Source organism: Ornithodoros turicata, chromosome 2 (assembly GCF_037126465.1).
Source record: "Ornithodoros turicata isolate Travis chromosome 2, ASM3712646v1, whole genome shotgun sequence".
Classification (NCBI taxonomy): domain Eukaryota; kingdom Metazoa; phylum Arthropoda; class Arachnida; order Ixodida; family Argasidae; genus Ornithodoros; species Ornithodoros turicata.
The window spans coordinates 78,829,658-78,853,047 of record NC_088202.1 but is presented as its reverse complement, the minus strand read 5'-3'; the positions used below and the strand labels follow the sequence as shown (position 1 = coordinate 78,853,047).

Sequence of the window (23,390 nt, the reverse complement as noted above, 5' to 3'; positions counted from 1 at the left end):
ATGCCTCTACACCCCCAAGTACGTTTCGAATTAGGACAGTTTTCTCAAAAAATGTTTAAACTTCCCCTCCTCTTCACCTACTAGCCATTCAGATCCTCTGAAAACGTCCTCGATTGTTCTCTTTTGGAGCAGGCCAGGAATAACCACTACAGTTTTACATTTGCAAGCTACCTGCAAGTGATTAATCAGCCACCCACGGTGCTGCATCATTTGCACTGTTCCGTCCACGTTCCTCCTGCTGTGGATGACGTTAGAGTCTCTCTCTCTCTCTTTTTTTTAAATACCTGGTTCCACACATCATCTTTTTACGACTGCATTTTTGGAGTGATTCAATGCAAATGTAGTCAGTGTGTTTCTGCAGGAATACGGGATGGATATTTACCTTCGCCAGTCATGGCAAGACACCCGACTAAGCCTGCGCCCGTTCGGAGTGAACAGCACGGTGACCATCAATGGCGAAGACATCATGGGCAAAATCTGGAAGCCCGACCTATTCTTCCGAAACGTGAAGGAGGCCAAGTTCCACCACGTGACCGTGCCCAACAAGCTGGTGAAGATATCTCCTGACGGCGAGGTGCTTTTCAGCATGCGCCTCACCCTGCGTCTTGCCTGCTTCATGTCTTTCCGGCACTTCCCGCTCGATACGCAGCGATGTCACATCCTTCTGGGCCCATGCAAGTACAACACTATTTCTTGTGGGGAGGATTCTTCTGCATGTGTAACCCTAATTGTTGTGATTCTCATGGCAGATGCTCAAACGATAGACCAAACGGCGATTTCTTGGCAAGAAAACGACCCCATAGTCTTAGAGCACCCCATTGAAGTGCCGGAATTCGACTTGGTTCATCGCTCTTATGGACAGTTTAACAGAACAATCGACACAGGTACGTACCAACGGATGTGCGTACATATCTTTGCCGAGCCTAGGCACGCATTAGCCGTGTCGACGACCTTTGAGGGATGACCAACACTGGCAGATCGACTATACACGTCGATAGCACAGATGAAGACGTCAGATTTGTACTGAGAAGAAAGGTCGCTGAAACGAATTGTCATCTAAAATCCGGATGCTTTCATCGAGCTTTCCTCCAGAACTGAATTGGAGTTGAACAACTTTTTCTGTATCGATCATCAAGCCGGAACGAACAACCATAATTCGGTCCGACACCCTGGCCACAAAGGCACGACTGGGGTTGGTAAGAAGTTCTTGGACCAGTGGGGCTGTCCTCGCGGTACGGTAGCCTGCGCTTGTTCGTGCGACCCCAAGGAGCGCCTTGGCGAGATTCAATAACGCCCTTTCAACGTTGAGAAAGTGCTCGGCTTACGGTCATTCGACAGGTTCTGACCGACTTCTGCCTGATATCATTCCTGAAGGCACAGGGACAGCATTCCACATTATACCAATGTAGTAGGGTTCTCCTATGTAAATGCCTGGAACATCTGGATTGCTTTTTGTTAGGCCATCAACTGCAATATTTCTAGCGTATACGCTAGAAATAAGAGAAAAAGGTAGAATTTCCTACCCAAAGTTGCAACAGGACGGTACTTCTACCATTTCGTGCCGATCCACACGCGACTTCTCCCCCGCGGGTATAAGCGGTGGTGTCCATTTCCCTTGCTCCTCTCTCTCACGTTTGCTCTAAGAGAAAATGGCAGAATTTCCCACCGAAGCTGGTAGAACGTCAGTTTCTACTCTGCAGTTATACCCAAAAGGTAAAACTGGTTGGAGTAGAAATGTGGTTGCAATGCACCTCTACCGAAATGGGTAGAAAATCATACCTTTTTTCCTTAGAGTGTAGGTTCCATTGTGTAGCTGAAGTTTCGCTAGCTGTTAAGCGTGCTGTACTCCACCTTCCTCGCATATTTTCCTCCTCACCTCTGTAACTTCCCTTGTCTCAACGACTACCTTTTGTCAAGTTAGTCGTTGTTGCCATGATCGTCCTACGATTCGTGGAATCGGTCGTTAGGCATCGAGGTAGTTGGGCTTCTACATTTCCTTCCACGGCGATGAGAACGGCACCTTTGAGCATCACTAAGTTTATTTGTTGAGAGGCAGCAACGTTTATGTTACTTTTGCACGTCATAGTCTAAAAAGGGCCTTCTTTCATCTTCATCGACAGAAATCCTATTTACTAGGTATTTTAGGCGCTCACTGAGAACATGCTCCGTGTCTTTTTTTAAAGTGGAGTACCTCTCTACGTGTCTTACCATAATAGTTGCCTTCTTACACGCAGGCGTATTTAGTTTTCTCAACGTTACATTCACACTGGTCCGGCAGAATGGTTACCACTTGATTCAAACCTACCTGCCGACATTCCTCATCGTGATGATCTCCTGGGTTTCCTTCTGGCTGAACGTGGATGCCACACCAGCTCGCGTCACTCTAGGGGTGACGACGCTCCTGACCATGACCACTGTGGCGTCGGGTGTCCGCACCCAACTGCCACCCGTTTCCTACATCAAGGCAATTGACGTGTGGATCGGCGCATGCTCGGTCATGGTCTTCGGCGCCCTCCTCGAGTTTACGCTCGTAAACTACCTTTCACGGAGCAAGATGAGACCCGAAGAGTTCCGCAAGTCCATCAACATCTTCCAGGTAAGAAGCTCCGTGCGAACGCCAACGTACTCCTGTGTCTATAAACTTCTTTCGTCGCCACGCGTTGTGTCGACCGATGGTAGTGTGATTCATTGCAGGTCGGTCGATCACTGTTGAGCTTCAACCGGCGCCTTGACGTTGCCGAGACTGACGGCAAGAACCATGAGATAGAGTTAAAGGATTCCGAAACGGTAATTCAGTAGTAGCCTACGCCGCTGCTACAGCCGCTTGCTTAAAACAGAACGTAGAGTTGTTGGCATATTCCTGAAGATAGCAGTTCAGTAGGGGCACGCCACCATGCTATCAAAGCTTTGAATTTCGTAAGACGTTCTACGTTATTTTATTCTTCTTTCGTCTTACGCTTCCTTTTTTATTGCACAGCTAGTCAGTCACCTAAATGTATTTTGCTGTTTGCTCTGTAGTAGCTCTAGTTTCACTGGAAGTGGTGCTGGATAAGCCAAACTTTTCTGAACAAGATTACTTCCTACTTGCACTGCTTTTAGCTGCGCACTTCAATGCACATTAGAGGAAAATTGGTACACTTTAGGTCACGCCACTCGTTGTTTTCTGCAACTCGAGTAAAACCATGTATGTTTACTGAAAGAAGCTATACGTATTAGGACATCATTAGTTCGTGCTCGTAAGCCACCAGTAAAAATAGTCGTTCGTGGGACTACCAGAAACCACTATCCTCTGAGCAACTTAGCGTCACATACGGGCAAGGAGACCGATTAATTACCAGCCAATCAGAACGATGAGTTATCGATCGGCTGCTCATCCACGTCCAAATTGCAGCCCAGGACTTACGAGGAAGCCGGTAGATTCTCAGACGTAAACTAAGTGTCCAATTAACTCATTTAACACGTTTGAGAAGAAAAAAACAAATTCACACGCCATGATGAATCGTGTACTATCGGTTGCTTGTTGTATAAATACCCAGGAAGAATACTTCTGGACCTCGGGAGTCCTCAGCAAAGCGCACAGAGGCTATAACTGGAGAAACTCAAGCCGAGCATACTTTGACTACTAGACCCCCGACCTAAGGCCGCAAGCAACTTCTGAAAACCCTGAATAATCCTTCGAAAGCATCGACAAGTGCACAGCACGCTACATCTTTGTATCTACACCGCATAATCTCTAATGTGTAACCCGAGGAAGGTAAATGAATAAGAGGTAGTATCCTAAAATCCTAGCACGGGACAAGGAAAATTCTGCCGCAGGTACGGTTCTCGAAAGGCGAGACGCACTACAGGACCCACTGACGTGCAAAGGGGGGGGGGGGGTGGATATGTTTATTATATAAAAAATAGGAGGGAAAGGTTAGAACGTGTAAGGGTCCTCAACAAAAGCAAGGCAAACAAGGACTCTAGCATAAACATCTTGATCTGCTGCAAGTTTGTGATCGCCGCCTGCAGAAAAGTGCACAGACTCTAGGTCAGTCACATAGTCATTTCCAGCGGCGGAACGTTGCTGTCTGGCGCTGTACAGCAACAGTAACGTTGGATACGTTCAAGGGGACAGGAACGTTGGAGCACCGGCCGAGGACGGTAGCAATGTGGGGGAGCAAAACATTGTTTTCGTGTGTCGGAGATTTCCGGCGCACGTCAAAAGAACCCCAGGTGGCCGAAATTATCCGCAGGCCAACCCTGTGGCACGCGCGGATGTCGCCACACAAATAAGTTGACACACCTTACGTGTAAATCTACTCCCAGTTACCATTAACGTTGGAGCACGGTCACTTCCAAGCAAAAAGGAAGAAAATGGAATCAGAGCTCAGTACCAGAGCATGTCAGCGAAGCATGTAGCAGATAATGTCACGCCAAGGTTCCTGTCACGACCGACCGACCGACGTGTCTTGCTTCTCTCCAGATAACACATCGGAGATAACCCGAAAGTACTCGTAATATTATTGTCTTTCTTTCGACGGCTGATGTCCATCAATGAAGCCACTACATGCAGGAGCTATGTCTACCAACGGGAACGGATATGGGGACGCGGCTAGAACAGAGCAACCGCATTTCGTAATTCTACGGGTTTATTAGTCGCCTTTCCTGCCGCTGAACAACACGCATTTACAGGAAGCCGCCTTTCGACATGTGTCACAGTTGCCTTTTTGCTTTAACATGTCCTGATATAGCCTTCTTTCTCTCTTTGTCGCGCCTCTTCAGTACGACTTCACGCACTGTTCACACATGCCACGATATCACAGTGTCAACCTTCTCTATGATCTCTTGTGCACCGCAAGGTCGTTATGCTTTGCCGTCTAGCACATTCCTGGACATCTGAAGACCCTTGTGTTTTTTTTTTTTTACACCTCATATGAGTCGGTGGTTGCGTATTAAGGATTGAAAACCTGAACTAAGTAAGGTGAATCCTTCATCCGGGTGAATCCGTCCCCGACCGCGCTGTCGTCCATAATGCGAGAGTGAAAAAAAAAAAAATGCGGCTTCATTTTGGCATCACGTTATTCTACTCTTGCTTTGCATCCCAAGCCTTCTGTAAATCTGCATCATTTACTCGCAACTTTCTCAAGCTACAAATGCCTGCTTGCTTAGACAGGCCTCTTCGCAGTTATACATTAGAGTTCCGGATGCAGATGTACAGATTTAGTGATGTCGACGATACACCAAGCAACACCCACGCTACCCAGTTATTTCGCATGATATGTCCCGTTGCCCAGCGTCCGTAGCATCACCACCTTCACACACGATAACACACTCTTCCAAACGACATGAAGCCGCGCTACAGCAACTGACGCCAAGCTCCCTATATACCCCTTCACCCTCTCAGAAAACGCACACTTGGACCACGTAGCAGTCACATGGACGCTTCTTGACTCAGTGTCAGTCCCTCTCGTCGCCCATGTGGGATCCCCGTGACAGTTCTTGCAAGACGTCCCCCACACATACACACACAAAGCTTTAACCCATCAAAGATCTTAAACAGCTGCCACCATGGTGGTGCAGCTGCACACACAAAACAAAACTATCCAAAAAGGCAAAAAAAGCCCGAAAAGCAGGCATATACGGGTGTCAGACCACCCAGCGGGATCTCCAAACCCCCTCCCCCAAGATGCACACCCTGCGCAAATCCCCGGGTTCCTACAATGGTGCTGGTGGATACCATGCAACGAAAGCACAGTAACGAGGACTCAAGAACTAGACAGGACAAAGTGCGTTGTCCTGTCTAGTTCTTCAGTCCAAGTTCCTGTGCGCTCTATATCAATATGAATCAATACCAACTAGCTCAGTTCCTTGTTCTTATATAAGACAGCATGGTGGGGCAACCTGGGGATGCCGTAAATCAAGTTCGAGGTACCGATACCCCTATAGAATGGCCGGTACGATAGCACTGAAAATGAGAAATGCACCGACGACTTCAGGTGACAGAAAAGGTATCCTACGCATAAGAGCGATGCAGACTTAGGTTAGCCGCTTGCTTTACCTGAAAACATTATGCTCTTCATATGCAACACTACCAATCGCACAGCAACACGTTTGTGTACCTGCAAGTAGCAAACGTCGTAGCTTAGAAAGTTTAAACTAGAGCACTGCACAGCGTGCCTGACCTCGCCCGCGGGCCGGGTCGGGCCCTGTTAAGCCTTCTTTTTGCGGGCCTGGGCTGGGCTCAGTTTTGACATTATGGACATTGCCAGGGCCGGGAAACCTAGAAACTATTCGGGCTTGGACCGGGCCCGAGCGGGTAAATCAAAGCAAGGCCGGGTGCGGGCCGGGCCTGGGCCTAAGAATGCGGTCCGTGCAGTGCTCTAGCATAGTCATTCTCGACTACAGTTCTACGTCCACATATTTCTACACACCTTTTCCTTTTGCAGCGCAACAGGAAGGCAAGTGAAAAGCACGACGCCGATGAACCGACGAACAAGTACGAATCAAGGGTCAGCCACGAGCAGCAAAAGAACCTGAAGCGGTCTCAGAACGTCGACCGCATTTGTCGCGTCATGTTCCCCTTCATGTTCTTCCTCTTCAACGTTATCTACTGGACGTACTACCTGTACAAAAACGAGCACGTCTAAGCCACGCTGTGTTGAACATACGTGCTATGTGATATCCAACAGTTCACAGCATCGAGCATCTCATTATTTTTAAAATATCATTTCAATTAATGTGGAATGCACGGAAAATAAGAGGGCCGAAGAAGGCAGGACACCATCCGTCAACATCAAAATCGCGACGATTGGAAACATTTTTTCATGAGCCAGGACTCGAACGAGAAAAAGGAGATAGAGGAGAAGTATGGTTGCTTTTTCTCAAGTGTTGGTGTTACAATAACTTAGTAGAGCGTACCTTTCGAACACAGCCCCACCAGTCTGTTCTAAGGTTGCAAAGAGGTTGGGACCTTTGTCAGAAATGCGTGTGGTTCTAGAACAAAAGTACTATCCGCTGACGTAACAGCGAAGTGTTAACACTGTCGCCAAGTCTCCGAGCACAGAACGCAAAACACCCGCATTTCAAGGTATTTAGAAGAGAGTTCTTCTGCAATACACATGGACTGCCATTGGGTAGTTGCCAAGCCGGCACGAGTGGGGCTTTGTAAGGTAACTTCCCTGTAGTGTGTGGCCAGGAGCGATTCAAGCGTAGGACGACATGCCGGCACGGGTACTTGTCACAAGTAGCGGATTCCAGTTACGAAGACAAAATGAGATAGACGCGGGCAAACTGGTCGACGAACTTCATCATGCAAAAGCCAGAGCGTTGGCTTGAAAAGACAAACGATAAAAGTCGTCCATTTTGCCGTCGCCCATGCTCAGGCTTTTTCAACATGAAGTTACGCAACTCGCAAGGCTGACCTAAGCGCTATGTGTGTTGTCGTGGAATGTTCACTTACAACGGCATCTATTGTCCGTCAATACTTACATCGTTTATTGTCACGCATTCCAGTCCTGTATTTTTTTTCGACCTCGTGTGACGTAATTGCAATGGGCTATTTCATACACGAATGCTTTTTAAACGCAAAACAGGTACTTGTTGTACAGCACCCCATGGGAACGGCATGCAGTGCTACCTTAAAGGGATACTTCGGAACGATCGGTGAAAAAATTGCTGCACATCGTAGTTTGTGCATAGCATCCACAGTACACCTGCCATCAACTTTGTTTCTTTCTCATGCGACGAATTATGCCTCAAATAAGCGAGCAACCAAACCGAAACAGGAACGTGGAGAGGAGTCGCAGAAACTTTACCCTCCGAAGGCCAACGCGTTACGTCACCCTGCATGGAGCGGACAAGTAGTATATCACGTCGGAATCAGATTCCGCAGACACAGATGGAAAGAAACAGCGATCACCTGTTTCCTGAGAGTCAGGAAACAGCGCAGGTATGGTATGCGTAATGCACATTGATGTTGGCCGACCAGAGAAAGAAAGAAGTACTTCCATCGACGCTCGGTGGGAGCCAGACTTTTTCAAATTTCAGAAGTCATTTTTACGATTCCACCTTCGTTTTCAAGTGAGATATTTCACAACTGTGTCCAGTTCGTGTAAATGATTGTGGGAATACCGCGAGCTTGAAATCCATTTTTGTTGCGAAGCCTCCCTTTAAAGGCACCCCTTTTGCAACAAAACTGTGACGGAGTCCACCATTGGAGATATCTCGACCAGTCGCACTGCCCACTTGTCATTCACGAACTTTGCTCTCCACATCAAGCACAGGTCGAGGGGATCTGAAATAGTGGGATAGTAATGTTGCATTCGTCGCATCGTTCTCATCGTTTTTACGCAAACCGAGTACAAAATCAATGCATGGGACCAAGGCTATGCAGATGAACAGCGCCGTATCGAGCAAATGTCAAGCAGAGGGCCAGAGGCCTTCGTGAAATGTGACTGGCGTGTTCTCACTGCAAAATAAAAAAAAATAATCATGTCACAGTATTGTTTGTATGATGGAACTTTATATAAAGATTGTATTGTGTTGTTCGTGAATCGTGGTGATCCTATGACGTAGTGTTTTGTGTGTGGACACATTTGTATTCATGATTTTTTGTTCTCAGCTGTAAAGGTGTTTTAGGCTCCGCATTTGGGCCTTTGAAAATATGTTGTAGACAACACTAAGTCAACGCTCACTGGACACTGTTATACACACTTTCTACCACGCTCAACGGTATGTGACTTGTGTGAACTTCGTGAATTTTATTTTCATCCACATTATGTGTGTTTGGCACAGGAGATGGCGGTGTCCGAAACTTTGAAACTATGTTTGTGCAAATTTGGCTTGATTCATTGTTTGTCACTTATTATGTGTCAGGTCAGGTCGTTCCCTCTCTTTTCTTCATAATGCACAATGAAAACTTCCGTAAACATTTACGTTATAGGTGGCGACGGCCGTGGCCGTGCATTGATCTCTTGAAGAGGATCCAGCCTCATTCGACCAACAGTGCTCAATCGTGTGACGATGTATAGCGTGTCTGCTACGTTATGGGATTATGCTACGGAGTCGACCCGTATTCTACGTATCCAGAGGATAGTATGATCCGAATTGCCGGAAAGAAAATTTACATGGAGCCATGGAATTTCTATGTCTCCCTGATTACTGCGGTACAGCCTGATAAAATTATATGAGAAGGTGTAAATCTACACCCAATTTTTTATTAGAAGAGAAGCGCCTCATACTGATTCTGAACAATACCAGCCGTAAAGCAGTGTAACTGAGAGTTTGACGCATCATGAAGACTCGCTTCCATTTAAGGTCACTGCAGACCAGACATCCAGATGAATAACACAGGACAGTGGCAAGGATAAACTGTAACCTAACGCAAGAAATTAGTGACAAGCTTTTCGACCATTCACTACATTTTTATTTTTTAGTATTCATTGTGCCACGGTACACATTATTTCCACCCGTCGACGACGGTCGCTACACCGAACGTACCTGTATCTACAGTCACATCTGTAAGCTACACTTTAGACCGGCACTATTGCAACCGCACACGTGAGTGATGAAACCGCGGTTAGAATTTGTCGTTCATTCTGTTAGAAAACGTACAGCTCTGTTACCGACACATGCGTGCAGACTTGAAGGTCTAGCGTCACGTGATGCAAGAAAGCACAAACCATACGAAAGAAGCAGAAAGCGAGACAGATGAGAAACATTCCCCGGGTCGCTCACTTGCCTTCAGCTGATGGTGGTTACGTTGCTTCGAGCAGTGACCCCCGCGCGAAATTCCGCACTAATACTTCGCACCAGGGTACATTTCAAGATTTTAACTTATACATCTGTGTTTGAGAACACTCTCGCTACTCTCGTAACCTAAGCTTCCGCTCCCCATTCAATAGGATTCTCTTCAAACCACCTTCACACTGTGCGCGACAAATATGACTAAGCGTGCGCCAGTAGGCTAAACTTCACTATATTGATTCCACGTAATATTCGCATTTGCACCGGAACAGTAGTAGCGAATCTACATTATGCTTGCAGTTATAATGAAAGTATTCTGCACGTAACTCTAGATTGACACTTGTGAAGATCTGTGAAGCATGTTAAAGGTGTAACACACGGGAGGCTTTCAACTGGTCACAGGCGCTGTTTAGTGCATCGTGAGTTGTTATCAAATATTTATTCAGAGCGATTGGATACAATATAAATGACGTTGATTTCACGTTCTCAATTCTGAGTGAATAAAGATATGCATGAAACCTCCGATCGTATATCACATTACTTGCCGTTTGTAAGAACTAAGCCTCGAAGGTTTGAAAGCATGAGACGCGGGCGGCAACCAATTGCAGCCATAGCTAAACGCCCTCCCACGTCGAACAGTAAACACACCGAATCGTGCAACGAAGTTGGTTATCTGCAGACGCATCGGTGTATCAGTAAAAGTGCTGGCCTTCTACGACGGCATTTGTACACGGAACGCCATAAAAAGGAAGCAGTTATTATTAAATCCCCAATCCTAAAACAGGACGAAAAACAAGCAAACGGAAACATGAGCAACGATTCAGCTTCGCGTTGTGCACGATGGCAATGAAAATGTCATCGACCAAGTCCTTGGGGCGCAGGAACCTAGGTCCCTGACAAGCACCGCGTACCGAGCTGACGGCATGAGCCCGTCTAGCACGATGTCGCGTGCTAAAGTGACGTTCTCGTGAGCAGGTCCTGGAGGAAAGGTGGCCTGCCAAGAGACGCTGTAGCCGCTGTGGACGGTGCAGTTGACGGCGGTGTCAGTCCAAGACACCCGCACGGACTCACCAGTAATAACGCTGCAGGTAATATTGTCTATGTGTAGCGGCGTTGATGAAGATGATGGGTGGTTCTTGACGTTGGTAAGAGGTGGCAAAGAGGTTTCTGTTCGGATGAGTGATACAAGGTTGATTACAAAACCAGCAAAATGACTTCCCAGAAAGCAGATTTCAGGCGCTCCGAGACACACCGACATTAACGATCAGAAAACATAATGGCACCAGAGTGCCTGCTAGCAGGGCCGGCGAGAGAAATTACGGACCTCGGGGATGACTCCGGATGAGTCCTGCCCGGGTCTCCTGCGGTGCTAGCAACCGTCCTGGCCTTGGGTCGCGAGCGCCCCGGGGCTCCATCCCTGACTGCCCCCTCTCTCGCCGGCCCTGCCTTGTAGAAGTCCGACCGTTACGAACATAATTTTCCTGGCTCTTCGACAGCACTGTGCTACTCGCCAGGGTTGGGGTGGCCATATACTTTACCAGGAAAGTGCCCGGTGGGCCGCTACTGTTTGACACGTGAGCATGAAACTCGCTCTCGGGAAGAAATTGACTGAGTTGTCCCCCCTGCCAATCGCGGCCATATAGTTTTAAAACCGCCTGGTGTAACTCACCTGGATTTTGGCACTTTTCCTACACTTTGCGTAGGATGCGCCCTTCATGCCAACTGATACAACCGCATCGGAGGCTGCTATTAAATGTCAGGAACGGATAACAACTACGACAGAATTCACAGACGACGCGTTTCATGATGCTGCCTTTGTACCAGCAGTTTCTGTGTGATTCGCAGTCGGAACGATCAAGAATACTTACGCTGACGTTCCTTGGTTCGAAAACGTTTCCGTAGAATTAGTGCCATTCCCTCGTAGTGGTAGAAGCGGACGTCGTACGTAGTGTGGGGCCTGAGAGCACCGATATCCAAGTAACGCATGTTGCTAGGCAGCTTGAAACGCAAGCACGAATCACTTTGTGCACCAAGCTCGCAGCAAGTAATCAGGAGCTCTTCAACGAGGTCGTGCCGCAAGGTCCACCGTAGCTCCGACTTTCCCTGCTCGTCGGTGCTTATGTTCATATTCATTCCTGCGTCATCAAGATGAATGTTGCTTAAGCAAGAAATCGTCGTTGTGGGCTGCCACCATCGCGTGACAAGGTCTTCGAACTACTTCTCAAAAATCAAAACTTGTGTATCAAAGAGCGAGCTTTTGTGTGAACAGTGTGGCACAGTCACATATGACAGAAGGAGTATTTAAAACATTCACATTCGTGGCGTCCTGTTCGCACCGTGTGAGATGTAGAGGAGTATTGTGGTGTAACATTCACCATAGAGGATCACGGTTCGCTTGAAGTGCGGTTCTCCCACTAGTAGTACATGTAGTATAGTTACATGATTATTTTCAGATCAAGTCTCAAAGCACGCAGCATAGCTGGGCGAACTCACTCATGAGGGCCCCTCACCCTCACCTTACGCTTTTGAGGTGAGGGTTAGTGAGGGCAAGCCCATGATGAGGCCATCCGTGAGTGCACTCATGAGGTCTGAGGGACGCCAGATCTGTGTGAGTGAACTCACTGGCGAGGCATGAAGCGTGTGAGGTCAGTATGAGTGCATTCAGAAATGAGGCATGCGAGACGTGCGCAAATTATGAAGGCACTCACACGTGAGTCCTTCAGGAACGCGAAGCCTATTGACGGCACTCAAGGCATAAGGCCTATGGTGAGTGCACTCATTGATTAGATCATTTCCTGGTTGTTGCTACAAGAAAATTGCAAGCGTGCGCAGTAAAGGATTGTTTGAAACCCACAGCGAGGGTCCTGAATTCACAATCGAAGAGGCTCAAGAATTGGCAATTAAACCTTTGGACTTCAGGTTACAAGTGAGTGATTTTGGGGTTTGTTGGAAATGTAGGAGTAGGGATCAGAAACCACTGGTACACTTCACGTTGTATACCTCCAAGACGGCAAAAACCGCTATCGCGTTTACTGTTATTTCATGTTCGATTAACAGATCTCGTGAGCATAAAATTAATGAAAGTTTTGAAGGACAACTTGGAGCACACTGAATTCACCGATTCGGTCATATTATCGATTACCACACGGCCTCACACAGGTTAAAAATATTCAAAACCTCATGATATTGAGGTAGTTTTTCAACGAGGCTATCGCTGGATTCTTTGATCAGTCAAGTCGAGAGAGATAATAGAAAGGCGTGTCAGAGTAAACATGGTGACAAATTTGTGGTCTGTCAAATTGGGTGCGTGTATAGTATCCCAAGCAGCACAATGTACTGAAAGTCGAGTGCAATAGGGGTGGGCGGGTAGGTGGAAGGCCTTGAACAGACTCGTGAAACTAAAGAACATTTATAAGACACATGTGTCCACCCCTACTGCACTCGACTTTCAGTACATTGTGCTGCTTGGAATCCCGTTAAAGTGCGGGAGATGTATATCGGTGAGACTTCCTGTTGTGTTAATACAAGATTAAAAGAACGTATATAACAAGTATAGTACCTTGGGGAAACATTTGGCCATGTGTGTTGGGTGTGAAGCATTAGTTATTCACGCGAAGATTCGTTTTAGGAGCAGTAAATCAGCTTGTCTGTTGTACAGGGAAGCGGTAGAGGTAAGAAAAGCGGGTTCAAGTTGTATCATCAACCCTTCTGTGTTCTTTTTCGATAATGTGATGAACTTTCTGGTGGCATAAGTGCTGCCCGGCAGTTCTGCAATGTTCTACAGAAAGAAGGAAGGGAGAGGTTATTTTTGTATTATAACTTTATAAGCAATGTTGAAGTCTTTGGTTGGCAGTCAGTGCTGTGTTTGTCTCGTCTTTTGTCCCTTTCATTATCCCCTTGCCCTGTTTTTTTTTTTTTTTTTTTTTTAGAATTACCCGTTTACTTTAGCGAGAAAGAGGCATGGGACAGATCAGAGTGATATCATGCATGCGTATCCGGACCGTACTTGAATAACATAAAATTAAGAGTTATCTCTCTCTGATATTGCTATTCTGTCGGTATATTTATTGGAACTGCAGCGTGGTGAAACGGCTCTGCCATAATGAGATATTGATAGGAAGACTTCCGTCTTTGTAATTGTTCAAAAGGTTACCGCAAGGGTCCCGTAACCAGACTTGTACGTATCTTGAGTACGTACTCAAAATACAGTATTTTAAATACTTTTTCCGGTATTTTGGTACTCTACTCAATACTTTTTTGCGGCAAGTATTTTTAATGTATTTAAAATACTTTTTTCGGTATTTGCTACTCAGTACTCAAAATACTTTCCTTCGTCGTCAAGCCATGTCCAGCACGCTTCCCGCCCTGCCGAGATTTTCAGCTCACTGGAATTTAACCCCCTTTTTCTTCGTTTTCCTTTTTTCGGGAATTCGCGAATCTGTCATTTATCCTCTTGTACAATAGGCTGGTCCCAAGCCTGGCCTTGCTTCTCAATAGCCAGCTTCGTCAGAAAACCGTTCCTATTCATATTGCCAGGTGAATCACCAGGGGATTAGGTACAAGATAATCCCGGCATTTATTTCCTTTTTCATCAAAGCAATAAACACGTGCCAGAGGTTGAAAGACCCGAACCGACATACAGGAGGGATTACGAAGTTTTGGGTCAGAGCATATTAACAAAGTTTACTTGGGTTCACAAAAATTCATGAGACATTACTTGACAACAAGACGTTGGAAATGAAAGATATGCATGGCTAATGAAATTTATTCCTTTCATTTGTAAGGCCACGTTCAGAATACGCGTTTCACTTACTGCTAATACTAAAGTACTTTAAAGAGTATCTTAAATACTTCTTAGAGTATTTAGTACTCTACTCAAATTACTTTCAGTTTTGAGTATTTTGTACTCTATTTTAAATACTTTTTCCGTAGAGTATTTAGTATCTTATTTTAAATACTTTTGCGCAGTATTTTGTACAAGTCTGCCCGTAACTTAACCTGTCGACAATTTCGGCGCGAAGAATACATGACCCTACAGATTTCTCACCTGAAGAGTACGATATGCCATAGACAACAGACATATGCCCGGTAAGAAACTCTCCGTGCCAGGAGTGGTATGCAGCGACTTCAACGATGTAAGTATTCAGTTCTTCGACGTCCGTGATTACAAATGACCGGAAAGTCTTTGATCGAATGCGGAGAAACTCTGCGTCATCGTAGAAGGTGTGCCACTTTACAATGTATCCATGGAGGGGGCCATGCTCTTCAGCAGGAGGAGACCACGTCAGCAATAGCGCTGAGGAGTTGAGCGGGGTCACCTTCACATCCGTTGGCGCGCCGGACTCTACAAAGTGTGGCGTCGAAATGTCGTTATTAATTGGAGAGAAGACAACAGCCGTAGTAGTAGGTTTATGAAATGTACATACTTCCCGGGGGTGATCGATACGTAGTATAGAACAGGATGGTATCCGAGGAATCTGTAACTTCGAGGCTAGACATTGTCCACGGCTCCGTGTTGGGAAATATTCTGCCCGGGGAGTGTGCGAAGTACTTCTCACACGACCCCGGCGCGGTATGAAGGTAGCAGTGTTTCACTGTGAGCGCTTCTTGAGACGTCCGGTTGCTCGTCCAAGACAGGTGTACGCTTGACGATTGATTCATCTTCAAATGGAACGTCATGTCTAAAAGAGCAGACAAAACAAAGTTCGTGAAGGCACTTCTTTTCATGCAGGCTGTGCACCGAATTCATTGTTTACTTAAACACATGTTCTTGTTCGTTATGTAGTTAAATAACTTCCGAATTTGTAGGCAATATTGTAGCGCATCGACACACCTCACAGCAACAGATACAACAGAAGACCAAATCGAGAAAGCGGAATGATTTCTCATGTCGTTTAAACAAGCATATAAATGAAAGGAGTCCTACGAGCTATCAAGACAATCAAGTAGAGAAACGCAATTTGATCTTTTCTGGCACAATGGATCAGGGTTGTAGCACAGCTGGAGCCAGTGCTTGTACCCGTGCAGTTATTATCTCTTACCCTATACCTAACCAAAAGTAGTATACTTTGACGCATTCATTTTTATTATACTCATTTAAGCTTGCGTTTGTGCTGAGGTATTACCGAGGCAAAGCGATATCCCTTGTCGGAGGTAGCAAAACGTGACTAATGCATTCACCTTTGGGCGGTGTGAAGACAGAAATAGAAGCGTAAGGACCCTCGAGTGACATGTCTTCGAGGACGTTTTTTGCACGCACACGAAATGTATAGTTGGTCGAGTAGGCAATACGTGGCGCCGTGAATGACTGTCCCGTGACCCAGGAGGCTTCGTGCGTGTCGCAGGTGTGCGCGCACCAGGATACCTCGTACACCTGCAAAGGGCCCCTGGCATGTTCTGGTGGCCACCACGACAGCTGCACTTCCCCGTTGCCTACGTTTTCCATGTTCAGGAATTCCGGGCCGCCAGGATCTGTAGTAAACGGCATCGAATGCTACACAACTGAGCAACCATTTGCTGTCTGCAAAATGCCCCTTCAATAAAGTTCCTCGACACTCACTGTCTGGTCTTGTCCTGACCCGGGCGTGAAAGAGGGGCGCACCCATACCGAGGACCTCCCAGACAGCCAAATTATAGACACGCCATGCGTCCAGGTTCGATATGACAGCTCCATCCTCGTTCGCAGCTTTGCTTTGGCAAGAACTCAGAGGACCGACGGAGTGGCACCAGGTGACAGTGTAGCTCAGGGGTGCCTTCCCGAAAGGACGGCTGTCAGGAGCCCGCCACATGAGAAGCGCCCGGCGAGGCTCGATTAGGTCAACTGTGAATCGCCACCCTAAAAGCAGTTTGCATAGTATATGAAGTTTCAAGTGCTCATCTGGTTGTGAAGATGTCAATAACGCACCAGGACCACAACGTCTATTACATATCGCTTTCAATACATTTGGAAGCAGTCTCCGTCCGTCTAGAAGGCCATTCAACAATACAGAGTCTTGCGACAAAATATGGCAAGGCACAAACAGCAAAACCAAGCGGCCAGCAATTTTCCTCTTACTTTCAACACTGATCTAGCTGTATACTCACCTGACTTCGAGCCAAACAAAAAACGGTTGTACTTTAGTAACGACCCTCGGCAGACAGATGTGTGTAGATTCAGCGGTGGTATCAGCCCGCTCGGCGATTTCATTTCAGGTTCGGTTTTTACGCGTTTCATACGTTGGGGGATAAGTAAATTCATGTAGAATTTGCACACGTCGAGAATGACTAATGTTAGGGTCGGATAGGTTTTTATGTATTTCACACGTTGGAGGGTAAGCCAGTTCGTGTAAAATATGCACACGTCGGGACTGACCAATGTTAGGGTAGGATAGGTTTTTACGTATTTCACACGTTGGAGGGTAAGTCAGTTCGTGTAGAACATGCACACGTCGAGACTGACCAATGTTAGGGTAGGATATGTTTTTATTTATTTCACACGTTGGAGGGTAAGTCAGTTCGTGTGGAATATGCACACGTCAAGACTGACCAATGTTAGGGTAGGATTGGTTTTTACGTATTTCATACGTTGGAGGGTAAGTCAGTTCGTGAAAAACATGCACACGTCGGGACACACCAATGTTAGGGTAGGATAGGTTTTTTACTTATTTCACAAGTTGGATGGTAAGTCAGTTCGTGTAGAATATGCACACGTCGAAACTGACCAAGGTTAGGTTAGGATAGGTTTTTACGTATTTCACACGTTGGAGGGTAAGTCAGTTGGTGTAGAATATGCACACGTCGAGACTGACCAATATTAGGGTAAGATAGCTTTTTACGTATTTCACACGTTTGAGGGTAAGCCAGTTCGTGTAGAATATGCACACGTCGAGACTGACCAAGGCTAGGTTAGGATAGGTTTTTACGTATTTCACACGTTGGAGGGTAAGTCAGTTGGTGTAGAATATGCACACGTCGAGACTGACCAATATTAGGGTAAGATAGCTTTTTACGTATTTCACACGTTTGAGGGTAAGCCAGTTCGTGTAGAATATGCACACGTCGAGACTGACCAAGGCTAGGTTAGGATAGGTTTTTACGTATTTCACACGTTGGAGGGTAAGTCAGTTGGTGTAGAATATGCGCACGTCGAGACTCACCAATATTAGGGTAGGATAGCTTTTTACGTATTTCACACAGTGGATGATAAGCTAGTTTGTATAGAATATGCACGCGTCGAAACTGACCAATGTTAGGGTAGGATAGGTTTTTACGTATTTCACACGTTGGAGCGTAAGTCAGTTCGTGTAGAATATGCACACGTCGAGACTGAACAGTGTTAGGGTAGGATAGGTTTTTACGTATTTATTTATTTATTTTGATACCCTCAGGGCAGCGTTACAGAGGGGAGTAGGTAATATACAGAATATGCATTACAAAACTGCAAACATGCACAATAGTATACAGGGTGTCTGGCGAGAAAGTGTCAAAAAATCACAAAAAAACTAGGGCTGATAAAAGCATGGGACTTGCTTTATGATACTCCTGACGGATTTTGCCACCTGCTGTAATGATTTTCGCTAGTGTAATTAATTAATTAGTTCAATTTCGCTAATTAATTTCTGAAAAATGTCAAGGAAATGTCACGTTTTTCTGCCATGGAAAGGCCATGTCTGGAATAGCGTATCGCAGTCAAAATTATTTGATTTTGCGCACGTTTTTCTGAGAAAAATTGCTACCCGAAAAGCACCCGCAATCCTGTCGCAAGTTGGGCGCTCTTGCGGCCTTTGCTTTGCCGCGTATACAAGCTCCGCCCAAGGGCTCTCCCTCTGCGAAGAAAGCTGGAAGAAATAAGCAAACAAAATCCAAGAGTGAAACGCCACCAAAAAACCAAGCAAAAAAGAGTGAAACAGACCTCAATCCTGTTATCAATCACCTAACCCTGTGACCCCGTTTATCGGTGTTTGATAACAGGATTGCGGTCTGTTTCACTCTTCCTCTTTACCGATTTCTTCAAGCTTTTATCACCCCTAGTTTTTTTGTGTGTGTGATTTTTTTACACTTTCTCGCCGGACACCCTGTATAACTACTAAATTGAAACATAGAGGTCATTCAAAACATAAGATGATTACAAAGAGCTCGTTTAAATAAATCAGTTGAAGAGACTGATGTTAAGTTTCCGGGAAGGTGGTTCCAGTCGAGAGATGTGCGTGGAAAGAACAAATCACCGAATGCTTTGCTGGAACAGAAAAAGGACTCCTACTTTTTGACGATGAGAGATGTAAGCAGGCGGGATTACAAAACATTCCTTCAGGTAATGATTATGATAATATATTTTGTGGAAAAGGCACAAACGTGAGATTTTACGGCGTACTACGAGGTCAGATAACTGAAGGTAAGCTTTCATAGACGATACACTAACTGTTCGCTGGTAATTTCCGAAAATAAACCGAACTGCTCTGCGCTGAACTGACTCGAGAGCATCGATAAGCACACTGTGACCTGGGTCCCAGACCGAAGCCGCATACTCTTCGGACGAACAATAGACTTATAAAGCGTTAGTTGAGGTGAGAGATGGAAGTTACGTCTGATAAAGCCCAGTGTGCGGTTTGCATTGCTCACTGTGTGGTTAATATGAGTTTTCCAAGACAGGTTAGAAGTAATGTGAACTCCAAGATACTTGTAAGCTGTAACTTGCTCTAAAATAATGTCATCTAGTGAGTAACGTGAATTTATGTTGTCCTGGCGATTACGCGAAATCCTCATATGTTTACACTTGCTAATGTTCAGCTCCATCTTCCACCTCGCACACTATTGCACTATACTGTTCAGGTCGGACTGAAGGAGATCGATGTCAGAATCACATGAAATGTTTCTATAAACTACGCAATCATCGGCAAATAGTCGTATACTGGAGGAAAAGACACATTGTGGTAAGTCGTTAATATATATTAGGAAGAGCAAAGAACCGATAACGGAACCCTGCGGTACACCTGACAGTACAGAAGTTGAGTTAGAATCGATGCCGTTAGCCGTTACGTATTGCACGCGATTGTGTAAGAAGCAGCGAAGCCAAGTTAGAATATTGGTGTCAACGTTCGGCGCGTTAAGTTTGTGCAAGAGAAGTTGGTGTGGCACTTTGTCAAATGCTTTGGAGAAGTCCAAGAATATGCAGTCGGTCAGGGATCCGTCGTCAAGGGCCGAGTTCAGGTCGTGCACAAAGGAAACTAACTGCGTTTCACAATAGAAAGACTTCCTAAAACCATGCTGGCAATTACTAAAAAATGAATTGTGCTCAAGAAAGCGGACTAAATGTGTGTATAGGATGTGTTCCAATATCTTACAAGGAACGCTGGTTAGTGAAATGGGTCGGTAGTTGTATGGCGAGCCTTATCACCAGTTTTGTGAAGTGGTACCACCTTCCCGACTTTCCACTCACCAGGTACGGTCCTTTGACTAAGAGACTGTTGGAATACCATGGACAAAACAATGGAAGAATAACAGGATGTAACAGGAAGAACTTTGACGTAATACAATCAGTACCACAACTTGACGATAATTTTAAAGACTTCATAATCTTTTCCACTCCACAAGCTTCAATTACAATAGGATCCATAGGAATATAATTATAACTTGGAAACTCAGGAGAACTAGTTAGAACAGGATGCGAGAACGAACTGATAAACACGTCATTGAGCATGTTAGCACATTGCGAATCAGATATTCTCTCCCCAGACGTATTACATAATACTGTCGACGTTTCCTGTCGCCTATAATGATTAACAAGGTTCCAGAATTGCTTCGGGTTGTTTCTCAACATATCAGGGAGTAAAACGCGAAAAAAATGGGATTTAGCCTCCTTTACAGAATTTTTATGCTGGGAACCAACCGTATAGTACCTCTCCCATCTCACGGCGCTCTGCGAAAACTTGGCAGCACGAAAAAGCAGCTTCTTATAGCTGCACATTCTTCGCAATGTTCTGTTGTACCATGGAGAGTGCGACTTACTGGTAATTTTTACACGGGGTATATATACCTGCTAACAAAGTCAGAAACTTTGTTTTTAAGTAAAGCCCAGTTACATTCTACTGAACTATGAGAACGTATTTCACACGCTGGAGGGTAAGTCAGTTCGTGTAGAATATGCACACGTCGAGACTGTCCAATGTTAGGGTATGATAGGTTTTTACATATTTCACACGTTGGAGGGTAAGTCAGTTCGTGTAGAACGCCGAGACTGACCAAGGTTAGGTTAGGTTTCGGCGTATTTCACACGTTTGACAGTAAGTAAGTTTATGTAGAAAATGCATTGTGTGAGTGAGTTCGCGTAAGATGTGCATCTTTAAATGTTTGCCTCGAGGCTGTATGAATAACTGAAACACTGAAAAAAAAAAAATATTGTCAGTGCGGGTATTGATAGCTTATGGTGTGCAAAGCTACATCACACTAATTATGTCGAGTTTCAAGTTTTAAGACTGTGTGCCTGCAGCATCTGCCTCGCTGTATGATTTCGCGGGCTTACGATACGTAACAAAACAAAATACAGCAAAATTTGCATAAACATGCAAGTTTTGCTGTATTTTCTTTATTTTCGCTTGTTTTTAGCGTAAAGCCTGTGTCTTGTTTTTATAATGTTTTCTATTACGATTCCTGAAGCGTGTAGCGGTAACGAACCACATCGGAAGGTAGGAAAGGTCTGTTCCACTACATACGATTTCAGAATTTACGTAGCTTTCCTTTTATTCCGATAGTGGCGCTGAAGTAGCGCAGAAGGGGCGAGATATAGACGCCTGGCTTACCGCGGTATGGTCTGCAACATGAAGGGTTTATTCTGTACAATAAATTTGATTCTTTACGGTAATTTTGCTTTGTAAAATAGGATAATCTTGCCATGAACCTGCACGCATGGCATTTTTGAGCTTTTTTGCCTTTCTTTGCCTCGAAGCCGCGGTATCGTTACTAAAGTTTTTCCCAAAAAAGAATATATATATATATATATATACTATACTCCTCTAATTCAGGCTCGCGGAAATCCGTGAAAGCGACATGCATGGAGTTTGGTTCTTGTTCAAAATTCAAGTATCGATTATTAGGAGAGTTAGTTGCCGGACAGGAAATGTGACGCCTTAGTCAACCTGAATCGGACAATGCCTAAGAACGTCTCGAAGCACTCGAGAAACGGGAGCTCCAGCCGACGACCCCATAGCTTGGCAAATTAATTATGCAAACCCATGAAAAAAAATCCTAATTGTGCATGCCTTATAAGTGTTTCCAGCGGTGTCCGTATAACAGATCACACAAGCTCCATGAGTCTTAAGGAGACATGCTCGCTCTTTTTGGCCACCGATATGGGTGCACTGCCTCACCTGGTTCTTGAGGTGCCAAGACCGCTGTGCACTCGATGCCAGAGCTGTAGACTCCTGTTGAGCACCTACGCCTGGCACAGAAAATATGTTCCTGGCCAGCCATCAGACCTCCAGCTGTTACCGCAGGTCTCTCGTCGCGAACTTCTCGGCAATTCCACTGGGGCCCAGCATCGCATTCAGCAAAGTCGGCTGCAAATCCAACCTGTGCTACGGCACTGTGGCATATACAGTAGTACGAACTCCGGTAGGCTTTCTTCCACTGCAAGTTCACTTCGGAATGACTAATATTGATTACGTTGGGACTGATCATATTCTTGCAGTCGGAGCCATCAGTAGAGGCCTGCAATACCACAACCCACAAGATTACCACCGTAGCAGTTCAGCAGCACTGTGGCTTTTAGTTGTACTTGTATTGCGATCTTGCAGTGAATAACAAAGAGGAATGAGTAAATAGCGTGACAGGAAGTGTGAAAGAAAGATGACCAGAAAACACGTAAGTGTTATTTTAAGGACGATTTGAAACATACCGGCAAATGCTCGCATGTATCGCGAGGTTCCGACTCGAAACGCATAATAGCCTAGGTACTCACCATAGTTAAATGAAGCATGGTAAGAGTAATCCACAGAAACCCCGGCATAATCATGTTTCAGTTTGTGCTCAAATAAACGTGCAGCGTCCGCGTGCTCTAACGTAAAATTACTTAGGCACAGTTGATGTCGTCCTCTTTTTCGTTCCACTTCGTCTCCGCAAGGGAAATATATCCTTCAGCAAAATAGCTACAACAGAAAAATAAATCCCAAGCCTCGCTTTACTCTTCAACTTATGTCCTACGGCCTCTCATGTGGGGAACGCGCAGTAAGCAGCAAACGAAAGAGTCGTAAAAACCACCTGAACTGTCATAAGACATGATTGTACTGCTTGCGACACAGCTGTTCGAAATCTTCATTCACAAGTACAGCAGCCCGTATTGGCCTGGCCCCTTTTGAACCTGTACCATTACTGTGTTTGAGGGTGGGCAGTATGCCGTATGAGTCGGTTAGTCGGAAGAAACAATCTTGCACCACCTGGAAGTTTCAGCCAGGATAAACCTCGAGATCCAACTGTCGATTTCAGACAAGTACCGTAATTTCACGCGTATAAGCCGCACCGCAGATAAGCCGCAGGACGCGTTTTTTGGGACGTTTTGAAAATTTTCTGGCAGATAAGCCGCACCCGCAGATAAGCCGCGGGCAATACGAGACGACTGATTTGTGCGACAAAGGAGACCATAGAGAAGGCCATAAACCCTGTGGTCCATACTCCGGGATCGGCACAGTGTACAA

General features: G+C 45.6%; 2 protein-coding genes across 3 annotated transcripts in view; one reads left to right on the top strand and one right to left on the bottom strand.

Annotated features, from left to right (window-relative positions):
- The window catches only part of LOC135385602 (glycine receptor subunit alphaZ1-like), a 194,113-nt gene extending 183,862 nt beyond the window's left edge, over positions 1-10,251 (top strand). Inside the window, exons 4-8 of one of the 2 annotated variants that reach the window (XM_064615024.1) lie at positions 362-674; positions 750-884; positions 2,235-2,596; positions 2,695-2,787; positions 6,429-10,251. In XM_064615024.1, the coding sequence (XP_064471094.1) occupies positions 362-674; positions 750-884; positions 2,235-2,596; positions 2,695-2,787; positions 6,429-6,629 (1,104 nt within the window). In that variant the 3' untranslated portion in view covers positions 6,630-10,251. The remainder of the gene's footprint in view (positions 1-361; positions 675-749; positions 885-2,234; positions 2,597-2,694; positions 2,788-6,428) is intronic. The other variant, XM_064615025.1, reaches the window with a different exon arrangement.
- Positions 10,252-10,469: 218 nt separating this feature from the next.
- LOC135385601 (receptor-type tyrosine-protein phosphatase F-like) lies at positions 10,470-22,868 on the bottom strand. The gene is made up of 8 exons (XM_064615022.1): positions 22,658-22,868; positions 22,068-22,407; positions 16,286-16,561; positions 15,907-16,197; positions 15,153-15,407; positions 14,774-15,070; positions 11,595-11,861; positions 10,470-10,893 (listed from the first exon to the last, which is right to left on the bottom strand). The coding sequence occupies exons 1-8, from the start codon at positions 22,709-22,711 to the stop codon at positions 10,547-10,549; spliced, it is 2,127 nt and encodes a 708-aa protein (XP_064471092.1). The 5' UTR covers positions 22,712-22,868; the 3' UTR covers positions 10,470-10,546.
- Positions 22,869-23,390: the final 522 nt, after the last annotated feature.

Coding starts and splice junctions, on each gene's coding strand:
- LOC135385601 (XM_064615022.1), bottom strand. CDS start 22,711: ATGATTATGCCGGGGTTTCTGTGGATTACTCTTACCATGCTTCATTTA. Junction 22,408..22,657: donor CCATGCTTCATTTAACTATG/GTGAGTACCTAG, acceptor GTGGTATTGCAG/GCCTCTACTGATGGCTCCGA. Junction 16,562..22,067: donor CTTGGCACCTCAAGAACCAG/GTGAGGCAGTGC, acceptor AACTGCTTTTAG/GGTGGCGATTCACAGTTGAC.